Source organism: Cricetulus griseus, chromosome X (assembly GCF_003668045.3).
Source record: "Cricetulus griseus strain 17A/GY chromosome X, alternate assembly CriGri-PICRH-1.0, whole genome shotgun sequence".
Lineage (NCBI taxonomy): Eukaryota > Metazoa > Chordata > Mammalia > Rodentia > Cricetidae > Cricetulus > Cricetulus griseus.
Window position 1 is genome coordinate 95,013,305 of NC_048604.1, and position 24,525 is coordinate 95,037,829.

At 37.3% G+C, this 24,525-nt stretch overlaps 1 protein-coding gene across 1 annotated transcript in view; it reads left to right on the top strand.

Annotated features, from left to right (window-relative positions):
- The window catches only part of Map3k15 (mitogen-activated protein kinase kinase kinase 15), a 95,793-nt gene that overhangs the window by 39,304 nt on the left and 31,964 nt on the right, over positions 1-24,525 (top strand). Inside the window, exons 6-12 of the mRNA XM_035449753.1 lie at positions 2,562-2,732; positions 5,287-5,399; positions 5,837-5,996; positions 11,645-11,795; positions 13,441-13,548; positions 18,451-18,500; positions 20,984-21,079. Of these exons, the coding sequence (XP_035305644.1) occupies positions 2,562-2,732; positions 5,287-5,399; positions 5,837-5,996; positions 11,645-11,795; positions 13,441-13,548; positions 18,451-18,500; positions 20,984-21,079 (849 nt within the window). The remainder of the gene's footprint in view (positions 1-2,561; positions 2,733-5,286; positions 5,400-5,836; positions 5,997-11,644; positions 11,796-13,440; positions 13,549-18,450; positions 18,501-20,983; positions 21,080-24,525) is intronic.

Sequence of the window (24,525 nt, forward strand, 5' to 3'; positions counted from 1 at the left end):
AGAGTTTGGCTATGTTCCTTCTGTTCCTATTGTGTGGAATAATTTGAGGTGTATTGGTATTAAATCTTCTTTAGGATTCTGGTAGGACATCTGGTAGGATTCTGTACTGAAACCATCTAGGCCTAGGCTTTTTTTCTTTTTTGGTTGGGAGACTATTGATAACTGTTTCTATTTCTTTAGGGGTTATCAGTATATTTAAATTGTTTATCTGTTCTTGGTTTAATTTTGGTATGTGGTACTTATCTAGAAAATTATCCATCTCCTGAAAGTTTTCTAATTTTGTGGAGTACAGGTTTTTGAAGTATGATCTGATGATTCTATGGATTTCCTCAATGTCTGTTGTTATGTCCCCCTTTTTGTTTCTGATTTTTTTAATTTGGGTATTCTATCTGTGTCTTTTGGTTAGTTTGGATAATGAAGTAAATTTTTGAGGTATGTATTTAAGAAAGAAAACATAAAAACCTGCTATACAAGTACCAAGAAATTAAGAAGAATAATTTGTTTATTTATTTATTAAAATAAAGCTGGGTGTAGTCACTGGAACGTGTAATCTCAAGATTTAGGAGGCTGAGACAGGAGGATTGCCATGAGGTTGAGGCTATCCTGGACTACATAGTGAGTTTCGGTCTAGTTTTGGCTGAGTGGCATGTCCCAACAAAATATTTAATAGATTCACTAGACTAGTTATTAACAAAACATAAAAACTACCACTTTATAGAAAACCTCACAGGAGTTTTCTGAAGAGTTTAGTGTTTAACCTTCCAGGCTTCTGGCTATATACATGAACATATGTGTTAGTAAGTAGTGTTTATTTCAAAGAACTCTTCATACTCTTCATTAGCATTTTTCCATACAACATAATGGATATTGTTCTACATTAGTATGCATTTTTTCTATTCTAAGGGCTGCATAGTATTACATAACTTAGTTGTTATACATTTATGTGTCCATTCGGTTAACAGACCATTTGCAACCATCTCCAAGTTCACTATTATAAGCAATGCTATAACAAAAATATTTTTCAAAACTTGTTGGGAAAATTTATATTATAAATTCTAGAAGTGGATTTGTTAAGTCAGGATGATTACCTACCTTTTAATTTTATGTAAAATTTCAAAAATATTCAAAATTGGAGAATACTGTGATTATAGGCAAGGATCTTCATAGACACAGACCAATAGGAAATAGGGAAATCTAAGAAGAGCCTGGCATGGTAACACATATTTATACCAGCACTGGAGAGGCAAAGACAGAATCTCTTGTGAGTTTGAGTGACCAGTCTGGTCTACACAGTGAGTTCCAGGAACTACAAAGTGAAATCATGTCTAAAAAAGATAGAGGGGATAGGGATGTAAATACGTTTATTATTAGAATTATATCATATGTTTATGGAGGCCTAGAAGCCCCATCTTAGGCAGCCTGCAAGCCAGAGACCCAGGAAAGCCAGTAGTAGAATTCAATGAGTCCAAAGGCTGAGAATTAGGAGTGATCCCTGAAGTCTGAAAACCTAGAACCAGCAACTTCAATGTCTAAGGGCTGGAGAAGATAATTTCACAGCTCAAAGGGGGGTCAGGAGGGAGATAATAGATTGAGATAGGCCTTTTTGTTCTACTTGGGCCTCAATGTATTAGTGGTGCTAGCTAGCATTGGTGAAGGTGAGTCTTTAATCTATTGACTCAAATGTCAATTTTACCCACACACCCAGAAATGATATTTTTACCAAGAGTATGAGCATCCATTAGCAAAGTCAAGTTGATATGTAAAACTAATCATCATTATAATTAATCTCAGTGTACCCTTTATTCACTTGAATAATTACTTTTGCAAAAGCAATTTTATTTTACTTTAACCATTACTTTCTTGTACCCAAAGACTAGATTTTATTACGAATCATAGACATTCCACTTCACCCATAGATATTTCAAGGTTAAGGGTGCTTTTATGAAATAATTATAGATATGGTATCATAGCTAAAATTAATAACCATTCCTTAATATCATTGTTTTCACAGTTTTACTTTTCTAAAAGATTTATTTTTATTTTATGTTTACGACTGTTTTCCTGCATGTATGTGTGTGCACCATGGTACATGCAGAGGCCAGAAGAGGCTGTTAAATCCCCTGGAATTGGGGTAATAGGAGGTTGTAAGCTACCTGACATGGGTGCCGAGAACAAAATCTAGATCCTCTGCAAGAGCAGCAAATGCCCTTAAACCACTGAGCCATCTCTCCAATGCCTTACTTATATATATTTTTTACAGTGGATTTGTCTGATGATGAATCTAGACATAGTTTATATATTGCCTTTGATTGACATGACTCTTAAGTCTCTCATTAATACTGTTTTCTCCTCGATTTTCTTCTTCTGACATATTAAGAATAAAATCAAGAAAGGAATTGAATATACTTTTGTATGAGATTTTCTGGCACAGTTCTTCAGTAGTTGATATATTTAAAAAGGGAAAAAGAAGCCTTAGAGTATCTTTCCTTTGAGCAAAACAATGCATATATACATAACAGCTTAAATTAGATGCTTATGACCTCATAACGTATTTTTTTCAGGAGAAATAGCACAGGTGACCGAGAGAAGGCTCTTCAGGTCATGCTCCAAGTTCTGCAGAGCTGTGACCACCCAGCTCCTGACATGTTCTGCCTGTGTGGGAGGATCTACAAGGACATCTTCCTGGATTCAGGCTGTGAAGAGGATGCAAGCAGAGACAGTGCCATTGAGTGGTAAATAGCACACACAGTGCTGCATAGAGCAGAACCATGTAGGCTGAGTAGCCAGGTCTTTTCCTCAATGCATCTGTCAACTGACAGTGAAAATGATTAAATGATTGCAATATATGTGGTCTAGAAATGTTCAGATTCCTGGATCTGAGAGAAAGCCACGAGAAGCAGGTGCCTGCTGTTTATGCTTATCCCATTCATTTACTCATTCATGAGAAAGGAGTGAGGCTTCACATACTCCCGCTAGTTGCCCTTTCCAGAATTGTGTGCACCACCATTGGTGTCATCTTCCCAGTGATGTCCATGTCTGCCTGTCTTTATTCAACAGATGTTTATTCAAGGCTTACTTTGTACTAGATACTTTTCTAGGTGGGAGATGCAGACACACCAAACATGAATCCTTATCTTTGGGGATCTTGCTTTGCTGGTAAGGGAAGTCAGCAAGCAAATAAAATCTATAGGGTATCAGCTGATGGTGAAGGCTTCAGGGGAGGTAATCTGGGAGGGAGGATTAAAGGAAGGCTGGAAGAGTGTTCTGAAATTTTAATTTGTTTCATTTTGGAGGTACTAGGGATCAAACCAGGACCTTTTGCATACTAGGCAAGTGCTCCATTACTGAGCTATACTTCCAGCCCCCCAGTTTGTGTTTTTAAATAGGTTAGAGAAGGCCAAAAAAGAGATGAAGGGAGTGAAGGCTTCACAGATAATGATGAATAAAATGTTCCAAGTAAGGAGAAGAACAAGGGCAAAGCTGCTGGGAAGTATGCTGGACACACTTAGTGACGGCGAGGAATAGACAGAAGAAGAGCAATGAAATGAAACATAAAGACGATTATTTTACTCTTACATGAGAAGGGACATCATTAGAAAGTTTTAATCAAAGGCATGACATCTGACATTCATTTTTAACAGTAGTATTCTCCCTTTCAGGCAATGAATATATTTTAGGGAGTGTCCCTGCTGTGCTTACTTACTACACAAAAGCTGTGAATGTCAGTAGCTTCACATTGCTACTTTTTTGTTTGTTTGTTTGGAGAATTGTGATTCTGTGGGATTTTGAGGCACTTCCTCCAGGGCCTCACTCCAAAAAGTTGCTATCCACTTGAAGGTTAGGCAAGATTAGAAAACCTAAGATGCATATTTGGTAGCTGATGTTGAAAGTGAAGGTGGGAGCTGCAAGGCCCTTTGGGGCTGATGTTCAGGGGCTCACTTGAACTCACTTCTGCCACATTTTGTTAAAAATAAGTCATGCGGCCTGCCAAAAGCAAATGAGTAGAGAAATATGCTACATCTCTGCCACCTTATTTTATGCACATAACATTTCTGGGGTTCTCAGCCACACCCATACCTTAGGACACATCTCCAGCTCAACTTCTTTCAGACTGTGATTCCACATCACCCTCTCTTTGCCCACCTGTTCTACTTTAAGGTGATGTTGATATTGAGTTAATTGTAAATCTCTTGCCTCTGCCTTGCAAATGTTGAGAACAGAGAGAGGCATGAACCTTCACTATACTTAGCTTTGGTATAACTTTTCATTGTGACAGAAAAATAGGAAGATACAGTAAGATATGAAATTTGAAGTCTTAGAACATTGAAGAGTGAGAGAAAGGTTGGAATTCTGTTGAGTGGAATAGCAGTGATTTTTCTTGGTGTCCTCTAATCTGTATGGTGGTACTTTGTAGTATTCTCCAAAGTTCATAAAACCACATTGTAACTGACTAAATGATAGCTTTCCACTTTAAGAACTAGTGTGTCACTAAATTCTCTTGTCACATAAATGAAAAGTAAATCACTCCTGATTTGCAGATCCTTGGTATTCCACTGTGTTTGTGTTTATACTCCATTGAATAAATTATTTTTCCTTATCATAGGAGTCATACTTGCTAATAGATAAACATTTTATGTGTAGTAAAGAAGGGGGAGAGTTAAAAATGAAACTGTAAACATTTTCCTTTAAAATGGTACGCCTAATTATTTTTATCTCATTCCCTATCCTAATATGGTAAATTCCCTACCTCTTACCTCCCCTGCACATTTGCATTGATAGCCATTTAGGATCTGAGATTCAGGCAGTATCCTCATACATGAAGGAGTTTTTCAATGTTGTGATAGTGTAAGCAAATGGCATAAAGAGAAATAACCCATAATTGATGCCATTTCTATAAAATAAAAATACCCAGTGTACACTGGGAGTTTAACTTAAAATGAGACTTAGGTATCAAATTATGGTCGTTTTTGATGATTATCATAGATTTTAAATCTCTTTTGTGTGTTTTCATATGATTTTATGATTTCCTTATTCATTTAGTCAATAGACTCTCATAATCAAAATATCTTGGGAGAGAAACTAAAATCTTCTTAGTTTAAGTTACTGTGTTGCTATTATATTTTCAAAACATTGATGATGTGTGTACCTGTCATCAGGGTTAGGAGAGGGACTATAAAACATCAGAGTAATAAATATTTTCATGTAAAGGTAGTTTGTATTATCTATGCATTTCATTCTCAATAAATAAGGTGATGTAATAAGAATTTGGTGGTTCTATAATTATAGGTATCGCAAAGGGTTTGAACTCCAGTCATCTCTTTATTCGGGAATTAACCTTGCAGTTTTGCTGATAGTTGCTGGACAACAGTTTGAAACTTCAATGGAACTAAGGAAAATAGGTAAAGTTGTTTATTATTACAGTTGTTATGATTTAGTTATACAAGTTGAACATTAAAAATTATGTTCAATTTGCTGGGTATGGTGATATACATCTTTAATCCCAGCACTCAGGAGGCACAGGCAGGTTGATCTCCTTTAGGCTGGCCTAGTCTACATAGTGACTTCCAGAGAGCCAGGCTTACATAGAAAGACTGTGTGTGTGTGTGTGTGTGTGTGTGTGTGTGTGTGTGTGTGTGTGTGTGTGTGTGTGTGTGTGTGTGCACGCGCGCGTGCAAGAGAGAGAGAGAGATCAAATAACTAATGTTCAGTCACTTTCCAATAGCATACCTGAGACAGCAGCCAAATAAAATGCCTACTTGTGCTTTTCCTAAAGTCTTGTATAATATGGCGGCACTAGGAAAAATTTTTTCATGATATCAAAATTCAAATTCTTAAGGTGTCCGGCTGAACAGTTTATTGGGAAGAAAAGGGAGCCTGGAGAAAATGAACAATTACTGGGATGTAGGTCAGTTCTTCACCGTCAGTATGTTGGCAAGTGATGTTGGGAAAGCTGTCCAGGCAGCAGAGAGGTTATTCAAACTGAAACCCCCAGTCTGGTAAGTCCCATGTGTGCCTAGTAATCACATGTCTCCATATCTGAACCTGTTCTGAAATGTCTCATTCAAGAAGAAAATGTTAAATACAGCAGAGCAACTACTGCTGTTTCATCTCCTTTAATGCTTCTTCATTAAAGAAGCTATAAGACATAACAGTCCTGAGGGTTCATAGATTTTTATATGCAGGTTTGAATAGACAGATATATTCTCACCTGGAATGTATCCTTGCATGCTCTATCCCTGATACTAGACTGTCAGTCCTCTTGACTTCTTTTAGTTTGTGTCTTCAAGAGAAAAATGCTGTTTGATTTTAGTATGTGTTTGTAATAAAACATGTAGTAAAACTGAAAAAGAACATCAAGAAAATGATGTTCCTGAGCTGGCAGCACTCACTAGTCCGCTGGCCATGGTAGGCTCTGTGGTGATGTGGAGTATTTTCTTGACCTTCATCCAGGGTGTTGGCATTCTCCTCAGATGCTATAATGCCTGGCTGTTCCACAAGGTACCCCTATTCCTGTAGAACCCCAGCCAGCTAATCCTTTAAAAGGACCTCTGGTCCTAGGTTTTCCCAGCTACCAGCAATGCTAAGGAAGACATTGCCTGCCATGGGCCTGCCACTGCTATTGTGGGAGCTGTTCCTCAGTTCCCTCCCAGATGATCTTACCTCCAGGGAAGTACTGACTCCTACATAGCTCTGAGACCCTCCAGAAAGGGCCTCTACCCTACTTCCTTATTCTGTGGTAGGGATGGGATACCCCAGTGGCCTTGCATACAGCGCCTCCCCCCACCCAGTTTTGTCTCTCGGGGCAGCTTCATACATGTAACAAGCTCTCACCCCAACTCCTTCCTGTGGCACCCTGATGAGTATTTAAAGTCACTTTAGGGTAGGGGGGATGATGTTCATCTCCAATGAAAATTGGGACTAAAAGACTGGTAATAAAGACCGGTTAGGAGCTGGAAAGATGGCTCTGTGGTTAAGAGCACTGGCTGCTCTTCCAGAGGTCCTGAGTTCAATTTCCAGCAACCACATGATGGCTCACAGTCATCTGTAATGAGATCTGATGCCCTCTCCTGGCCTGCAGGTATACATGCAGACAGAACACTGTATACATAATAAATAATTCTTACAAAAAAAAAAAAACCACTTTGCACACACCTTCAATCCCAGCACTTGGGAGGCAGAGGCAGGTGGATCTCTGTGAGTTTGAGGCCAGCCTGGTCTCCAGAGCGAGTGCCAGGATAGGCTCCAAAGCTACACAGAGAAACCCTGTCTCGGAAAAAAAAAAAAAAAGACTGGTTAATAAAATGGTGACACAGCAACAGCCATTTAACTGTGCAGAGAAGACTACTATAAAGACATGAAGTAGGTTCAGTGTTTATCAGAGAATGAGAAAGGCCAGGTACAGGTTGCATTTTTCTGCATTAATGGTTCCAAATCTTTGCTGTTCATTGGAAACATTTGTGTTGATGGAAGCATAAATTGTGAGGCCCAAACTCCAGTGTCTCATTAAGTAAATCTATAGTTTACCCTGAAAATGTGCATTTTCAAATTATAAGCTGCTACTACTGATAATCTGAGGACCACACTTTGAGAACCATTTTTCTTTTTTTTTTAATTTAAAGATTTTTATTTATTTATTATATATACAGTCTTCATGCCAGCAGAGGGCACTAGATCTCATTCAAGGTGGTTGTGAGCCACCATGTGGTTGCTGGGAATTGAACTCAGGACCTCTGGAAGAGCAGTCAGTACACTTAACTGCTGAGCCATCTCTCCAGCCCCAAGAACCATTTTTCTATAGGCTCTTGTTTTAATTAAAAATGTATACTTGGTATGCTACTCACAGAAAAAGCCTGGACAATATCAGACTTCCCCATAGATATATGAAGTTCATTAGAATTATGGCTACCTTCTTGATGGCTATAGTCTCATAATGAATGCTTAGTAGATATTTTATTTGTGTGATGAGTAAATGACAAAGAGGCATGTTATCTTAGATCCTGACAATGCTTGCCTTAGAGAGATGACTTAATAAAGATTTTAATTTTATGTTTTCTCTGATGCGTGTTATCTGAGTTTTCTAAAATACAAATCTATTTCAGTTTGAATATCCCATATCAGAAATACTTATAACCCTAAGCATTTGAGATTTGGGAGTTTGGGTTGTTTTTTCTTTTCTTTTTGAATATTTCTATAGACTTTACTAGTTGAGCATCCCTAACTCAAATCTGAACTGTTTCAAAACACAAACATTAAAATTGTGTTTGTTGATTATGAAAAATGATGGATTTCATTGTTAAATTCTTCTGTCTGAATGATCAAGTACTTATTGATTGTACTCACTCCCATTACCTTCTCCCATCTCCCCTCCTTCTCTCTGGTCTCCTTCCTTTTCCAAAATGGTACCCCCTCTGCTTTCAAGGTTTTTTTTTTAAAATTACGATATTTTCCCATATTTTTTCCTTTATGGCCTGGATTATTTTGCTTAACCTAATGATTTTTAATTCCATCCATTTGCCTTCAAATGTTATAATTCCATTCTTCATAGCTAAATAACACTCAATTGCTTATGTATACCATGTTTTCCCTGTGGATGGGCACCTAGGCTGATTGCTGATTATGTTACTGTGAACTGTGCAATAATAAACACAGAAGTGCAGAAACAACACTCAGAATTTGGGGGTTTTGGAACATTTCAGATTTCACATTCTCTGACTAGGGTTTACCTTATATTACATGTTTTTTTTTTTAAGTTACTTTAAATGGCCCATGTTCACCTGCTAGTTCTTAACTTTTTCAGTTTAGTAGACCAGTTGGATTCTGCGGCTAGGAATTTCTTCAGTCATACCCACTTTGACCCTATTTTCCCCAGCATGAGCAAGCTAACATTTGGTTTTCAGACCATATCAATATTTTGGAAGTTCTCTTAGACAGAAAAAGTACATCCATATTGGGTCTCTACACTCTTAGAATGGCTGCTTTGTACAGCATCCTAATCTTAAAGTACATTGCTGTGACTGGACCAGATAGAGTAGATGCCAAAGAGAGGAAACCCCAAAGTTGGATCTAGTGCCTTTACATCAGTACCTGAGTTGACAGACAGTGTTGTGCTTGCTGTCATGAGTGCCCAGTACCCAAAGAACATTCTAATTATTAGGATTTACTGGAAGGACTTACAGAACTCAGAAATGTTATTATACTCACTGTTGTGGCTTATTAAAATGAAATAATACAAATTAAATCAGTGATGGCAAAATACCTGGATCATTTGTCTAGAGGAGATTATGTACACACTTCCAATTCCCATCTCTCAGTGGAATAGTATGCATGGTGCATAATTCTCCCATCACCAATATGTGACGTCAGGTATGAAGTGTTGCAAGCCAGGAAAGTTCAGTAAGCCTTGATGTTCACCTTTTTTTTTAATTGAGGTGAATTATGTAGGTACAAAGTGTTCATGGTGGCTCCTCTTAATATCACAGTCTTCAGCTTCTCCAGAGGTCAAACTGATATGGTGTGTGGACCTAAGCTTCCACCATGAGTCATATTGTTAGGGCAGACTGTCTAGCATGGCCTAAGGCCCCTGGAAAATACATTCTTAGCAGACAGGATATTCCAGAGCTTAGAGCAATATTAGTAACTAGATGAGGGCCAGACCTATCTGTGAAATGTGTCAATTTTGGATGGTTAAAGCTTGGTAATTACCCAAACAAGTCAGCTAGAGTTTTAGCTGGTCTACTTTTCTAGATTGCCCTATACTTTATTCTCAAGAAACAAATAATGCAATGATGCTTTAATATTAACCATCCATATTTAGTACCAGAGAGGTTGTAACCACCATAGCCTGACAACTATCTTTCCAAATATAGAGTTTGTTTGAAGACAGAAAAATGTGGGCAGAATCAAGGCTTCCTAACATGAAAGTCTTCCTGGCCAGATTTTTTTAAAGTAAAAAACAAGTTTGAGATAAGCATTTCTAGAATTGAGGGAGAAGATGGGGACAGGAAGGAAGTAGTTATTACTATAGGACAGCAACAGGAGATGGTGGCTCATAGTAATGGGCTCTACCTTAACTATATCAATGGCAGAATTGATTTTGATACTATACTATGAGTTTGATTGTGATTCTATACTATGGATTTGCAAGATATTGTCAGTAGAGCATACTGAATTAAGGATATACAGGTTTTAGTATACTATTTCCAATAATAGCTTAAAACAGAAAGATTGCTTAATTTTTTGTAAGACTATAGATATGTATAATTATACAAATAATTATGAAAACACAGAAGAGAAAATGAGTTAGGGAGATTCTCAAAGTTTCCTTACTGGTAGGATTAGTATTACATAGATATTAATTCTTTCAATATTTATTATAAAAAGGGAATACTTAATTCTTATGGAATTTTTCTTTTTTATTAATTTATTTTTACATTCCAATCCCAGTTCCACCTCGCTCCTCTCCTCCTGCTTCTCACACTTGCCTTCCCATCTTCCACCTGCTCCTTGGAGAGGGTAAGGCCTCCCTTAGGAAGTCTACTAAGTCTGTCCTGTTATCTCGTTGAGGCAGGACCAAGGAACAACCTCACCCTCCACATTCCCATGTCTAGGCTGAGTAAGGTATCTCTCCATATAGAATGGGCTCCACTAAGTCAGTTTCTGCATTAGAGTTAGATCTTGGATCCACTGCCAGTGGCCTCGTATATTGCCCCAGTCACACCAATGTCACCTATATTAAGGGAGTCTAGTTCAGTCTTATGCAGGTTCCCCATTTGTCAGACCTGAGTCAGTGATCTCTCACTAGCTTGGGTGAGGTGATTCTGTGTGTTTCCCCATCATGATCTTGACTCCTTTGTTCATATTATCACTCCTCCCTCACTTCAGTTGTACTCCAGGAGCTTGGCCCAATGTTTAGTTGTGGATTTCTGCATCTTCTTCCATCTGTTTGTGTAAGAGGGTTCAAGCTTCTCTGGGGTGGTGGATTATAGGCTGGGTATCTTTTGCTTTATGTCTGGTATCTACTTATGAGTGAGTACATCCTCTATTTATCTTTCTGGTTCTGGGTTACCTCACTCAGGATGTTTTTTTCTAATTCTTTCCATTTGCCTGCAAGTTTTAGGATGTATTGTTTCTTATCGCTGGATAGTACTCCATTGTGTAAATGTACCACATTTTCTTTATGCATTCTTCAGTTGAGTGGCATCTAGGTTGTTTCCAAGATATGGCTATTACAAATTACTTAAGTTTTTAAAAAGGGATTTGACATATTTCCATTTTGTAATTGCTTTTTTATGTTGAACTAATTGATTTTGTTTTCTAAAACAGTTATCCCATGCTTTCCACTATGATTAGATGTCATACTGATGCTTGATGTTAGCCAAAAAAGCTAAAAAATGTTGGATAGAATGTACTAAAATTGAGGTGTTAGTAAAAAGCTGTCTTTTAGAATTTTATTGGACTGATTTTGCCTGCTGTTTGCATTTCTTATGATTTGTTATGTGGTTGCTCAGTGACTATGAAGAGCTTGTGACAAATATGAATTGAAGTACACAAACCTTTGTTTTAGGAAGCTTCTTTTAAAAGGATTAGAATTGATTTCAGTTTCTTTAGGAATCTAGTTTATGAGGTTTGTGATTTTTTTTTCCAGGTACCTGCGGTCACTAGTTCAGAACTTGCTGTTAATTCAACGCTTCAAGAAACCCATTACAGAATATTCACCCAGGCAGGAACGGCTTAACTTCTGGTTAGATATAATTTTTGAAGCAACAAATGAAGTTACTAATGGACTCAGATTTCCAGTAAGATATGCGAAACGGGGGTAGGGAGGTGGTGGTTGTTCCTTTGCTGGGATCAAACCTAGGAACTGGCATATGCTAAGCAAATATTCTACCACTGAACAATTTGGTCATCCCAATCTTTTAAGATAAACCAAAAAGGCCGGGCGTTGGTGGCACACGCCTTTAATCCCAGCACTCGGGAGGCAGAGGCAGGTGGATCTCTGTGAGTTCGAGGCCAGCCTGGTCTCCAGAGCGAGTGCCAGGATAGGCTCCAAAGACACACAGAGAAGCCCTGTCTCGAAAAACAAAAACACAAAAAACAAACAAACAAACAAAAAAACAAGATAAACCAAAAAGACTAGGGATTCATGCTATGTAATTATTAAAAACTATGAAAAGGAAGAAAATTTCAATTTATAATATTTGGATAAGTCCTCTGTGGAATCAGCAAATGATAAGTTATCCTCTGGGAAAAAGTTGCCCATGTCTTTCAAATAGTGGCTCTCAGCTGAATGTAATTTTGTTTCAAGGGACATTTGGCAGAACTTGGAGACATTTTTGGTTGTTAGAACTAAATGTAAGAAGTGATGCTACTGACAATACGGTGTAAGAACTAGGAAGTCTGCTAAATGTCCCCCAGTAATTAGAACAGCACCCCCTACACACACACAGTAATTATCTGGTTCTAAAGTAGTAAGGCAAAAATGAAGAGATATTGTTCTAAAAAAATGTTGTACATGGAATTTAAAGATGTCTTTTCCTAAACTTTGGTTTGCCTCCAGTACTACTAATTAATATTTAAAACTTTGTTGAAAATTCAGAATTGCTTTTAGCTTTTCATTTAGTTTTTATTTCAGTTTTATGGGCATCTCATAAATTTTTATACGTAAGATATCTAAGTATTCTAGAAATTGTATTTCAATAATTGTATTTCATATTTATGCCATGAGACTTTGTGAATATGTGTGTTTTAAAAAAGGATTTCATTAATGACTCAAAAATGCAGTTATTAAAAATGATTATAATTATTTTGTTTCTGGGTAATACATTTTAAAATCTTGTTTTAATTTTAAAATGTTCCCAACTGGATAGGTACATATCAGTAACAAAGCAGAAACTTGTGTAAGCTTTATTTAGGTTTATCATACTAAATGTGTTGTTGCTCTGTTTGGGAAATTCGTTTTCTCATCCTCTCCCTCCACCTACATGCTCTCTTTTTCTCCCCTTCCCTTTCTTCCTTTTTGCCCTCCTCTATTCTTAACCAATTAACTAATGTTACTTGGACTTGTTGGCCACCCTGTCTGTTTACTTCCTTATTTCTCTCAAAAACAGTAACTTCCTCCTTTCTTGTAGCACCTTCTCAAGCAGGCCTTTCTGTTCTTCCTGTATGATGAGACCCAACTTCCCCACCCCTGACATACTCTACTTGGAGTGTTGTGTGGCACTGTGTATTGCCTTGTGTGGCAGATAGCCTTGTGCATTCGTTGTTCTGGGTGCCCTCATACAGCCAGGGACTTATGTGCCATGCTATAGCCCTGGCTCCTAGAGCCATGCTTGGCATAGTTGCTCCTTCGTATTTGTTGAGTACAAATTCTTCCATTTCTTCAGTAGGCAGGGTCATCTGTTGTAGATTGCTGTGTTTTGTAAAAATCTGCTCTTATTTTAGGTTCTGGTAATAGAGCCAACCAAAGTCTATCAGCCTTCTTATGTTTCTATCAACAATGAAGCTGAGGAAAGAACTGTTTCTTTATGGCATGTCTCCCCCACAGAAATGGTAAGGAGAAAAATAATGAATAACCCTCTCTTCCATATTATTTAACCAATAATTTGATTTTCAAGTAGGACAGTTCATGTGTTGGTATTAGAAATATTAGGCACCCATGCTTAACTTCTAAATTATGATACTATGTGTGAAACTGTAATCACAGATGAAAGAAAGTATCTATTTTGTGTATGTGGACATGGAGGACATGTGTGTATGTGTGTTTATGTATAGTAAATATAAAACAAGTACAGTTTTGGGTATTTTTTCAAAAGTTAGATCATAAGGTCGATGTGGTGATGGTGCACACCTTTAATCCCAGCTCTCTGGAGGCAGAGGCAGGCATATCTCTATGAGTTCAAGGCTAGCCTGATCTACAGATTAGGTTCCAGGACAGCCAGTACTGTTAACAGAGAAATTCTGTTTCCCAAAACAAAAAAGTTAGACCATAAGGAAGTAGATATAAGATATATAAAGTTCCTACATATTTCTCAAACCTTGTCCCAATTTCCATCCCCATCTCTAGTGATATAGTGAATATCCCTGTATCCTTGTTCCAGACTCACTTGTATATGCATAATATACATACATATCTTCCTCATTTTACACACATAAAATTTGTACATTATGATATGGCCATACAACATAAATTTAAATTTTAAAAAGTTTTATTTGTGTGTGTACATGTATTCCAGTGTGTCACAATTTGCATATGAAGGTGTTGGAACCTGTCTTTATGGGCCTTCAGTCAGACCAGCCCTCTTGCCTGGTTCGTACCTGAGAGGGAGGGGGAGAGTGGATTGAGAATGGTCAGGTAAAGATGCTAAGAAAGTGACAGAGACACAGGATAGAGTCAGGAGGGCAACCCAAGGAACACTGAATGCACCAAGTTTATTCTTCCACATTTCTTAAGTACCCCAACCAAAAGGGGAACGTGGCAGAAGACTTCTATTGTTATGTGTAAGGAGCAAACAGATTTACTTCCCTTAATCCTCCAAGCATTTGGTAATCACACCTGTAATCTGGACTTGAGGATCAAGAGTAAACACACCTGATCCCAAGTCTGTTGTTACTTAGATAAGACCTCCTCTACCAAAACCAAAACATCATGCAGTCATCAACCCTTAGACCTTTAGGTCTTTAGACTAACTAAAGACCGTTTTGAACTCTCTGACCTTGAGGCAAGATGAAGTGGAGCCCTCTTTATGGGCCCCGATACGAATATCAAAGGACAACTTTCAAGATGTGGTTGTCTCCTACTTTGGGATTTGAGGATCATATTTAGGTCATCAGGTTTGTGCAACAAGTGCTTTTACATTGGCCTAACATATTTTTACTTTTGAAACTTGTTTTTAAAGATATCTATACATCATGGACATTTTTTCACAAAGTACGCACCTAGCCGCCTGAGTATGTATGTATGTATTATGTATGTATGTATGTATGTATTTTTTACATTCCAATTCCACTTCCTCCTCCCTCCTCTCCTCCCGATCCCCCCTTTCCCCTCCCCATTCCACTCCCCATCTGCTCCTTGGGGACAGTAAGTCCTCCCCTAGGAAGTCTACCAAGTCTGTCCCATCATTTTGTTGAGGCATAGCCACCTGATTTTTAAAATGTCATATTCCTTATGTTTTCTTATTGTATGGTGTGTTTCTTGGTGTAGATGAACCTACTTTATTTCACCTTTCTCATTAATACCTAGTAAGATTCTCCCATTTTTCACCCTTGTCAGTGATCGTATCGATGGGCCTGATTTACTCAAGAGTATGTATATTCAGAACTTTGATAGCTACTATTAAACTTCTGCAAGCTTACATTGCTCATTATAAAGATTACAGAATGCTGAGATGGGTCTTCAGGTTTGTGGTAATAAAAGTATCTGTTTATATAAAGTATTCCACTGGGTTTTTTTCTCATAAAATCAGGACTAATGAAGCACAGCACCTGTGACAAGCACATTAGATAGGTTTATTTGCTGTGCATGTGTTTCCATGGAGTATGGGGGACCTTCTACCATTAGCTGAGCAAAAGGAGATTATTTTTCTCTCTGTTAGCAAAAATGAGAATGATTATGTCATCAGGTAAAAATAAGCATTATCTTCACAAATAAAACACAGCATTGTAAACAGAATCTCAAATTCAAATTAGAAATGCCTTAGCAAATACAGTCAAATCTCAAGTGAAGGCCAGTAATCTTGTCTAATATTTAACTCTGGAGCAATCTTCTTGTTGAAAATACATTCATTAATGAAGATGAGCTGCCATGATGTGCTTGTATTTTTCCTACACTGTGTATGTTAAATAACATGAATATAAAGGAAATTATATATAATTTATATATGTGTGAGCACACACACACACACACACACACACACACACACACACACACACATATATATATAGTATGAGCTTGAATATTTATAGATATTTCTCATTTGAAGAGTGCACACATTTTATTTAATTTGCCTCCTCTTTGTTTTTCTAAAATCTTGTCATTGAAGTACAGGTGGCAGGCACCCCCTGATCTTCAAGTCTGAAATAGTTCAAAATCTGAAATTCTTCAACTGTTACTAATCAAAGAGCTTTGGATTTTGGAGCATTTCAGATTTCAGATATTTAGATCAGAGAGGCTCAATTATTAAAGTCTATGGATATATTTCAAAATCTGAAACACTTCTGGTCCCCAATATTATACCCTGGGGAAAGTTAAAATGTATTCATGTATGTATGTATGTATGTATGTATGTATGTATGTATGTATGTATGTATGTGTATACACACACATGAAAACATGTTCAAGTCACAAATGTATGATGTGGTGAATTTACAAGATGAATGCACTCAGAAGTCAGTATAAGTCAAGGAGTAGAACATCAGTATACCCTGCCCCAGTTCCCTTTAGGCAGACTTCTTAGAGCAACCTCCATGTCCTCAAGATGAAAATCCTGTTCTAATCACTGAATCTGCTTACTTTCTTCATATCATGGATGTTACTATAAGTGTGGTAGAAACTTCAAAGTTCAGATCTGTAGTCTTATAATTTCATTGATGTAAATGTGAAATGCCTCATATTTAACAGACAGTTATAGAAAAACCTAATGCTGTTAAAGCAAAATGTTTTTGATGTTATGGAATTCTACCAATGAATTCGAATCCTGGAATAGTTGCTGACTTTTATGAGAAATTTCCTTTGGTGCATGTATCTCAATAATTGTAAATATCTTAACTTTTTCTTAGTAAGAAATAGAACTCTATGCAAAGAAAGTTTTCCTTGACAATAAAATGTTTTGTTAAGCTCTTAACACTTGTCAGAGGAAATGTTGGAAAGATAGAAATTTTATTTTTATTTTTCTGTGAGACACATTCTACTTTTGCCTTCATTACAATTTTGAAAATCGGCAGATTGTGAAAAACAAGAGTAAGTTGTCTAGAGTGAGATGACATTTTTCTTCACAGTTGTATTTTTCCTGGTGGTTATATGTATGGATGATGGGAAGAGAACACTCATATACATGTCACTGCAAAATGAGATTAAATTCCTGGTTTATGAAGAATTCAAACTCATTGGAAGTATGAGGCAGTAGTGTGTGGGAAATGTTGAACCAACTCACTTGGAGTTCAGGCTGAGTTGTAGTTTGATTATTTCTGTGGTATATTTTATCCCAAAGACCAATTTCCAACAACTTTAGGAAATCCAAGTGAATTTTCCTTTTTAAAATTATTTTCTATGCCAGGCGTTGGTGGCGCATGCCTTTTTTAATCCCAGCACTCAGGAGGCAGAGGCAGGCGGATTTCTGTGAGTTCGAGGCCAGCCTGGTCTACAGAGTGAGTGCCAGGATAGGCTCCAAAGCAATATAGAGAAACCCTGCCTTGAGAAACCAAAAACAAAAATATTTTCTACAATTATATTTTGGTGGTGTAGTCTTTGGCTTTTCTGAAAGTGTTTTAGATGTTCCTTCTAAGGCTTAGCTTTATACAAAGTTCATGAACAAGGAATGGTGGTAGAGAGAAGGGACAGTTGTTTTGAAAGTTGAATCTTGGTATATAGTGAAACCCATTATTTTTTTTGCCACGCTGTTAAAACAGCCCCCAATTGCAATATTTTAACATGATAAAACTTTGTGTGTGCCTTATGCCATATCCAGGCTAACAAAAGACCTCATACCATCTTGCAGTAGCTGGAGAAAAAGAAGGTAGAAGATTGCTGTAGGGGCTTGGGGGTATTTTGTTTGTATATTTGTGTTTGTAAGGAGGAACTATGCTTTTTATTGGGAAAATGCTTTTTGATTTACTTTTTGGAGATAGGGTCTCACCCTGTAGCCCTGGATGGTCTGCAATTTACTATGTAGACCAGACCAGTCTTGAATTTGTGGCAATCTTTTGCCTCAATTCTGGGATTACAGACTTGTGTCCCTATGCTCAGCTTTCACAGAGGTTTGTATGGACTTCTCATATCCCATTGGTAAGGACTCTGCCATATGGTCTCATGTAACTGCAAGGAAGTCTGGAATTTGGGTTAGCTGTGTGTCCAGGGAGAAAGTGAAATGAGGATAAATGGGTTTTGTCAGTCTTATTTCTCCAAATATTTTATAAGCCACTCAACTGAGGTGGACTATCCTAAGGCTATTTCAGAGTTGCCTATGTGTTGACAGAAGATGAAAGACTACTCAATGTGTGTTTTTGTGTGGGTAGTTATCTATCTCAAGCTATGTGTTTCAAGTTTATATTGTTTGCTCTAAACTGGATCAGAGACACAAATTTTCATATCTCAGAAAATGTTCTGTGTTCCAAGTTAGGCAAAGTACATGGCTATAACCCTAATCACTGTTGAAAACAAACTAGAAAGAAGCAGAAATAATACTTTATTAAGAAAAAAATTAAGCTATTGACTTTGATCTTTTATACTTGCAGAAACAAATCCATGAGTGGAATTTTACACCCTCTTCTATTAAGGGAATAAGGTAAGAACACAAGAGAAAATATAACTGTCTGTTTAAATACAGATAATATTGTATCTAATGTGCTATGATGTTTTCACTTATTTATAAGATATGATGTCTTTATTTTTAACAGAACCTAACAGACTTCTTTATTGTTGCCCTATATGAAGTTCATAGTGTGATGCTAATAAGAACCTCTTGACTTGTAATATGGTAACTTTTCTAATCTAGTAGAAGAAATGATTGGCTATCAAACTTTAAGGAGAAGTTCTATCTCTTGAGTGAACAAAGAATATCTTTTAAAAACCAAAACATTGAAATGTTCACCATCATCATCCCCCAAGGTCTGAAATAAAGTTAGGAGTTACTTGCATCTAGTACTTCAGTAGGGCCTCCTGGACAGAGCTCTGGAGGCAAGAGTAATGTTAATAGTGACAAGGATGTTATAACCCAAGAAGTATGCAACTGGCTTTTGGGATCAGGAATGGCAAGCTTTCAAGGCTTACCCTAAGCCAGGCTAACATTCCTCAGCTGTCCTAATCAGCATGCCAGGATGTCCAAAGGTGGGAGTTGCTGAGTAGATATGCGTTCTACTATGTGACACTGTAAAATCACTTGCCCTCTATAGGTTTTTGCTTTTTCTGTTTTAATCAAATCAGGAGCGTAGACTAGAGTTTTGTGTCCTTTCTCTAAATATAAGACTTAACTCAAAAACCAATGAATGAATCCCTTCACACCCAGCATGATCCTGTCCTGAACACATCAATGTTTGAATGGAAGAATGGTATACTTGGATAATACAGCCTAGAAACCACAAGATAGTACAAAACACGTTTTCAAGACTATCTTACGTGGCATCAGTGTTGTACAAAAAATTGTAATTGTGACCTTCAGCAGGGATTTACATAGGGCAGTGACTCAGATTTCAGGACGGGCATAACATAACAGGTATGCTCTGGATCCTATGGTAGTTATTTTTTTATAGTTTTTCAGAACTGGCTCATTTGTGACCTGGATTGAATTTTTTTTGAGTCACCCTGAGCTGTTGCTGTTTTAATTCATCTTTCTGGGTCATCTATAGCATTAAGAATAGTTTAAAATTTTTGATTTATTGGTAAGCTAAAGCCAGAAAATCATGAATTGGAGGTCCAGCTGAAGCTACATTGCAAGCTCAGCATCGTGCAGAGCTACAGCAATACCTTATCACAAAACAAACAGACAAAAAAATGGGATCTGGATCAAAAGAAATGACAAACAAGAGGCCAGATAAAGTGGCTTCAGTTGTTTAAAGAGCTAATTGTATAGATGGTAAACTGGCCTGATCTTTCTTTAGTGCCACCTGGTAGAATGAGGGTCATTACACATTGACCCAATGTGGGTGAACTTTCCAACAGCAAAATCTGTAAAGTAGATAGAGTGTGGTGACTTTCATTTACTGGATGTGTTTAATCAAACTGAATATTGCTTGTTTGAAGCTCTGTAAGTCAGGTCCCCGCATTGGGTGGAAATAGAATAGAAAACATTCAAAGGTCTTTCTCAAGTTTATATTGCATGACCATGAATACTCCTGTATCCTGATACTTTCCAAGGGTAGAAATTCCTTTGAGACTAATTATTTCATAAATACCCTTACATTTCTGTTTCTGTAAGATTATAAACTCCTAGAAGACAGAGATAATATTTTCTAGCCTTTTCTGTTGCCTATGTTTTCTTTGCCCTGATATAGAAGAATCTCTTTATATATGTTAAAGTCATTGATTTTTTGCAATATAAGTATCTCTAATTTTATATTTCATAGAGAAAAAAACAGGCAAATTGTGGGAATATTTTCTAAAAGATTAATGAATCATTGGGCCTAGAATTGGGCTTAGTGGTCAAGAGCACTTGTTGCTCTTGTAGAGACTTGGATTCAGGTCCCAGCACCCATGTTGGGTGGGTCACAATCATCTGTAACTCCAGTTCTGAAGGATCCCACAGCTTCTTCTGGTCTCTGCAGAACCTGCACACACAGGCATACATGTATGCATAGTTTAAAAATAAAAATAATTTTAAAATAATGATTAATATCTGGGTGGTGGTGGTGTACGCCTTTAATCCCAGCACTTGGGAGGCAGAGACAGGCAGATCTCTGTGAGTTCCAGACCAGCCTCATCTACTGAGTGAGTTCCAGGACAATCTCCAAAGCTATAGAAAATGCTTTCTCAAAAAACCAAAAACAAACAACAAAAAATAATGATTAATAAAATCAGGAACTTAGAAAATGAAAGAAAATCATTTTTTAGATTTTCTTTAAAAATTAAAACAAGCATCATAATGTGTATGTATATGCATTCTCTTTTTGTTATGATTTGTGTAGCTCTGGCTGTCCTGGAACTTGCTCTGTAGATCAGACTGGCCTCAAATGCAGGGATCTACCTGTCTCTTCCTCCTGAGTGCTGGGATTAAAAGCATGTGCCACCAAACCTGGCTTTTTATAAGCATTCTTACGTTTTGAAATTTTACAGCCTATCCAAGTTTGATGAACGGTGCTGTTTTCTTTATGTCCATGATAATTCTGATGACTTTCAAATCTACTTTTCCACTGAAGACCAGTGTAATAGGTGAGTTACAGCTAATTTAGGTATTTGCAGTATATTTATGACAGATGAACTTAAAGGGTCTTTGTTATTAAAATATTTATTGACTTACTATGTTTCTCAAAATTTTAATTCATAGACAATTGTTTTTACAGCATTGAGATAGAATCCACATGCATCAAACCATCCAAAGTGTGTAAGATAATGATTTTAACGTAGTTCTAGACTTTTACAACCATCACAATATAATTTGAGAATTTTTAATTATTCCTAGAGGAAACCCAGTAGCAGTTAATATTCACTTACCATTTTCTCCTATCCTCACCCTCTGTAACCTTAGCCCTATACAACTACCTGCTACTTTCTATGAATTTGTCCATTTTGGACATCTGTGTTCATGTTGTGGCATAATATGTGGCCTTTCATGCCTGGCTACCTCTCAGTAGCATCCAGTTTTCAAAAGAGTCTTCTGTGGCATACCAGTATCAATACTTTGATGCTTTGGGAGCTGAGTATGATGCATTTTATTTGTCTGCTCATCAGTTGCTGGTCATGTGGGATGCTTCTGTCTTTTGGGTTATTGTGAATATTACTTCTGTGTACATCCATATGCAAATTTTGTGAGTACACAAGCTTATAGATTTTTTGGCATCAAAATACTGAATTTTAAGGTAACTTTTGTCCCACTTTACATTCCCATTAGCAATATGTGAAGGTTCCAATGTCTTTGCCTCCGTGTCCCTTCATTGTTTGTTCTTTCAGTTCTAGCTATTATTATCAATATTTGTTTGAATCTCATTGTGTTTGGTTTGCATTTCCCTAATGACAAATTATTCTAGGCATCTTTTTATATGTTGGTTGGACACTTTTGTATCCTCTTTAAAGAAAGGTGTGTTCAACTCCTTTGCCCAACTAAAAAAAAATAGTATATTTCAGAAAAATGTTGAAAGCTGTAGGAAAGTCTCAGTAAAGTAGTAAGAATTTCCAAGCATGCTTTTCCCAGAATTCCTTAATGCTACCTTTTCGTTTCAGTTATATTACATTGTTACTATACACATAGATTTCTCTAAAATAATGAAGAGTAAGCCATAGAAATAATGGTGCATGCCGGGCGTTGGTGGCGCACGCCTTTAATCCCAGCACTCGGGAGGCAGAGGCAGAGGCAGGTGGATCTCTGTGAATTCGAGGCCAGCCTGGTCTCCAGAGCGAGTGCCAGGATAGGCTCCAAAGCTTCGCAGAGAAACCCTGTCTCAAAAAACCAAAAAAAAAAAAAAGAAAAGAAAAGAAAAAAGAAATAATGGTGCATTGCCTCTAAATATTCCAGTGTATTTCCTAAAAACAAAAAATCTTCACTTATATACTTACTATAATTACATAATTAGGAATTAAGATAGCCATGGGCTCATAATCTAGTACATACAAAATTTTATTTATTTTGCTCCTAATGTTTTTGTTTAGCAAAGCAAGGTATTTTACCTTTGGTTTGCAGTCCAATCTAGGATCATGTGCTGCATTTAGTTGCCATCTCAGTATATTATAGTCTTTTCACATCTTGAAGATTTAATACTTGCAAAGAGTATAGATATTATATGTTGGAAAGTCCTTTAGCTTAGGGTTTGTTTGCTGTTTCATCATAACTATATATGTGTATTATGTATTTGAGGGTAGGAATAGCACAAAAAAGATACTGTGTATTACTTAATACCTCATATCAGAGGATACTCGATGTCTTAGGGTTTCTGTTGCTGTGAAGAGACACCATGACCACAGCAACTCTTACAAAGAAAAACATTTAACTGAGGTGGTGGCTTACTTCAGATGTTCAGTTCATTATCATTGTGGTGGGACATGGTGGCATGCAGGCAGACATGGTGCTGGAGAAGTAGCTGAGTGTTCTGTATCTTGCAGGCAACAGGAAGTGGTCTGTCTTACTGGGCGTGACTTGAGCATTTTTGATACTTCAAAGCCTACCTCCACAGTGATACACTTTCTCCAGCAAGATCACACCTCCTCCAATAGGGCCACCCCTCCTAATAGTGCCACTTCCTTTGGGGGTCATTTTCTTTGAAACCATCACAGTCAATAGTTTTTGTTATTCCTGTGATGTTAACTTGAATCAACTAGTGAAAGTGATGTTTGTCTACTTTTAGTTAGGCTATTTGTCTTTTTATTATGGTTTATTTATGTATTCTCCATACATACCCGGATACAATTTGCTAAGATTTTCTCCTCCCATTCTTTGGTTGTCTTTTCATGTTACTAATAGTATCATTTACAACACAAACATTTGTAATTATTAGGTTTATCCATTTTTCTCTTCATTTGATTTTTTGTTTATAGTTAAGGTTTTGGGGGCTGGAGATTGCTCAGCAGTTAAGAATACTTGCAGATGCTGGGCAGTGGTAGTGCATGCCTTTAATCCTAGGTCTTGGGAGGTAGAGGCAGGCAGATCTCTGTGAGTTCAAGTCCGGCCTGGTCTGCAGAGTGAGTTCCAGGTCAGGCTCCACAGCAATACAGAGAAACCTGGTCTTGGGCAGGGGTGGGGGGTGGGGAGGTGGGGGTGGGAAGAGCTTTCAGAGAGCCACAGCAAGCAGCTCACAGTTACCTCTAACTCCAGATCCAAGGGATCCATTGTCCTCTTCTGGCCTCCATGATCACTGCACACACATGGTATATGTACTGATTAGCAGGCACACAAGCACACATAAATAAAATACTAAATTTAAATAAAAATGCTTTGCCTGATTTGAGGTACTCCATGGTTCTTATTTTTTCTTCTATAAATTTAATAGGCTTGGCTTTCAGATCTAGGTCTCTGGTTCATTTTAATTCATTTTACTTATTATTGTTGAGGGTGGGTACTCACATGGAGGTGAGAGGACAACTTGCTAGAATAGGTTTTCTCCTTCCCCCATGTGGATCCCAGGGGTTAAACTTAAGTCTTCAGATCTGGCAGCAAGAGAATTTACCCAAAGGGTTATGTCACCATCCCTTTTATTAATTTTTAATATACTATAAAACAGGAATATAACTGAACTTTTTGTATAGTACTTGATTGTCCTAGTGCCATTTGTTGAAAAGAATATTCTTTTCTCCATCAAATAATCTTGGCATTCTTAGAAAATGAGTTGGCCCTCTAAATTTATAGTGCTTACTTCCAGACTTCTATTCCATTGGTCTACATTTCTATCTTAAGGTGATATAGCCTAGTACCCATTGATCATCTTTTTCTTTCTTTTTTAGTGATTTATTTATTCTTGTTTTATGTGCATTGGTGTTTTGCCTACTTTCATGTCTATATGAGGATATCAGATCCCCTGGAACTGGAGTTCCAGACAGTTGTGAGCTGCTATGTGGGTGCTGGGAACTGGAACCAGGTCCCCTGAAGAGCAGTCAGTGCTCTTAACCACTGAGCCATCTCTCCAGGCCCTGGTCATCTTATTTTATCCATTCCTGTCCTCTGCTGTCCT